The sequence below is a fragment of the Pinus tabuliformis genome, chromosome J (genome assembly GCF_031772625.1).
Source record: "Pinus tabuliformis cultivar Carrire ecotype Pingquan chromosome J, CPIR1, whole genome shotgun sequence".
In the NCBI taxonomy this organism is placed as follows: domain Eukaryota; kingdom Viridiplantae; phylum Streptophyta; class Pinopsida; order Pinales; family Pinaceae; genus Pinus; species Pinus tabuliformis.
Genome location: NC_142295.1, coordinates 1525431783 through 1525434227, shown reverse-complemented (window position 1 = coordinate 1525434227; position 2445 = coordinate 1525431783). Strand labels below are relative to the sequence as shown.

The 2445-nt window shown below is 42.1% G+C and overlaps 1 protein-coding gene across 1 annotated transcript; it reads right to left on the bottom strand.

Moving 5' to 3' along the window:
* Positions 1–641: 641 nt before the first annotated feature.
* LOC149233311 (uncharacterized) lies at positions 642–1712 on the bottom strand. Its single transcript, XM_089382151.1, has one exon. The coding sequence runs from the start codon at positions 1710–1712 to the stop codon at positions 642–644; it is 1071 nt and encodes a 356-aa protein (XP_089238277.1).
* Between the last annotated feature and the right edge of the window lie 733 nt (positions 1713–2445).

Sequence of the window (2445 nt, the reverse complement as noted above, 5' to 3'; positions counted from 1 at the left end):
TGAGAGATCGATTTTGAGGAGCATACCTGATTTCTTGGTGCTCTTCAGAGAATGGATGATTTCATGTGTTAGGATTATTCCGTCCGTGATCTGCCTGCCTTCTACATATCCCGACTGCTCCGGCGATATGAGAAATGGTAATAGCAGCTTGAGTCTTGTGGCTACAATTTTTGAAACAATCTTGTAGATGACGTTGCACAGGGAAATGGGCCGAAATTTGTCAGGGGTATTAGATTGAGCCTCTTTTGGGATTAGCGCTATGAATGTGGCATTCATAGCCGGCAGCATCCATCTCAGTGTTCTTGATTCCTCCACAACCTGCCAGACTTCCATTTTAATTAACTCCCAAAAATTATGGAAGAAGTTGGAAGTGAACCCATCAGGACCCGGCGCCTTTCCCTCTTTCAGTTGATGAACCGCATTTTCCACTTCCTGTAAGTCGATCGGCTTGAGTAGAAGTTGATTGTGTTCCTCTGTGATGACTTTGGGGATGTTCCTTGTAATTTTTTCTATTGCTTGCGTTCTGTCAACCTGTGGTTCTTGATGGGCTTGCTTAAAGTAGTTGAGAAGTTCAAGTTCAATTTCTTCATGTTTTTCCACTCTTGTCCCCTGCTCATTTTGTATGTGGGTGATGTTATTATTCATTCTGCGCTGGATAGTAGTTCTGTGAAAAAATCTTGTATTTTTTCCCCTTCCTTTAGCCACCTGATGCGAGATTTTTGCCTCCAGAGTATTTCTTCTTGTTTGGCCCTTTCTGAGATCTGTTCTTCAAGAGACTTTTCCTGTTCTGTATAATCCTCTGTTCTGCCCTCTGTGATAATCCGTTGCTGCAGCCACTTCATGTCTTGGTTGAGTGCTAATTGAGCCTGGAAAATGTTGCCAAATGAGGAATGGTTCCATTGCTTTATTTTACTTTTGAGGTATTTGAGCTTCTGCTGAAATTGGAGCATCTTTGTACCCTTTGGTGGAGTATAGTTGGTCCATTCCGATTTTACTAGATTGACAAATTCCGGATGTGTCATCCAAAAAGCCTCGAAGCGAAAAGGCTTGCGACTTGTGTTGCCTGGTCGAGACCATTGAAGGGATATTGGCCAGTGGTCTGAACCTGAGAATGGCAGTATTGAAGCTGAGAGGTCTCCTCCTAAGTGGATTGCGTTGTCAGAGATTAAGAATCTATCCAGGCGAGACACAATTTGTTGGGAGCCTGTTCTTTTGTTATTCCAGGTGTAAAGTCCATTGTTGAAAGGCATGTCAATAAGCCAATTACCTTGAATGTATTCTTTAAGATTATTACTCTCCTTATCCAGATTGTTCCTTCCTCCTCGCTTCTCTTCCATCTTGGTTATCATGTTGAAGTCACCCCCATTTATCCATAGTGGATGAGACCTATCTGCATTGATTGAGGAAAGGGTGTTCAAAAGTTCTACCTTATGCACAACCTCCTGGGGAAAATATACATTAGTTAAGAGTCCATGTATATTGGTTCCTGTAATATGGAATGTCGCTTGAAGGAAATTCTTGTTAGCATGTATGTTATTGAGCTCAATGGTACGAGCGTCCCATATAATTGCTAAGCCTCCTGAGGCACCGGAGGCATCTACTGCTGCTACTTGACTACCAGGCCAAGCTTTTGCTGCTATTCGATCAAGAGAGATGGAATTGCATTTAGTTTCCTGCAAAAAGAGAATTTGGGGCTTTTCTTGCTTTATCATATTTTTGATCAGTCTACATTTTCCAGGGCTATTGAGCCCTTTGATGTTGCATGAGATGAGCTTCATGATGGAAGGTTAGAGAGAGAGTTGTAATACTTTGTGAGCTTGGAGTACCTTCCTGACTCCACTAGCATTTCCCCAATGCATATGGTGCGTTGGAGATCCATTTTTCTTCCTCTTTTTTTGAAATCTTTGCTGATGTTTTTCCTGTCCCAGAGGCTTCCAGTTTGAATACCTAGTGATTTTTATCGTTGAGCTTTGGATATAATTGCTTCCAGATTCTCCAGCTGCCTCTCTAAAATTTTGTCATAAGACTTTTTGTTGTGGAGGTAAATCCCCTCTACGGACAGAGGCGATCCCTACTAGCCCAAATGGGGTCTAGAAACAATCAAACAATGCTAACACGCATGTTCCTAATTGCAAATCAAAGACCGATGATGAGGGCCTACCTGGATTCCAACGCTAGTACTTGTAGAAGAGTCGTCACTCCCGTTCCTTTGCTCCGGCCAGTCACAATCCCCACGATCCTCGTGAACGGACACCTGCACATGCAAAGAACGACACAAATACAAGCATAAAATCCAATAGATGCAACTATATATCAGTCAGAAAGGATATAACTCAATCATCATTACAAAGACAATAAGAGTGGAACCATAATGATAGTCGTCTATTATTGATAAACAAAGAAGAATACAACCATAGTTCTGACGTCAAATCCTCCTTTGGCTGG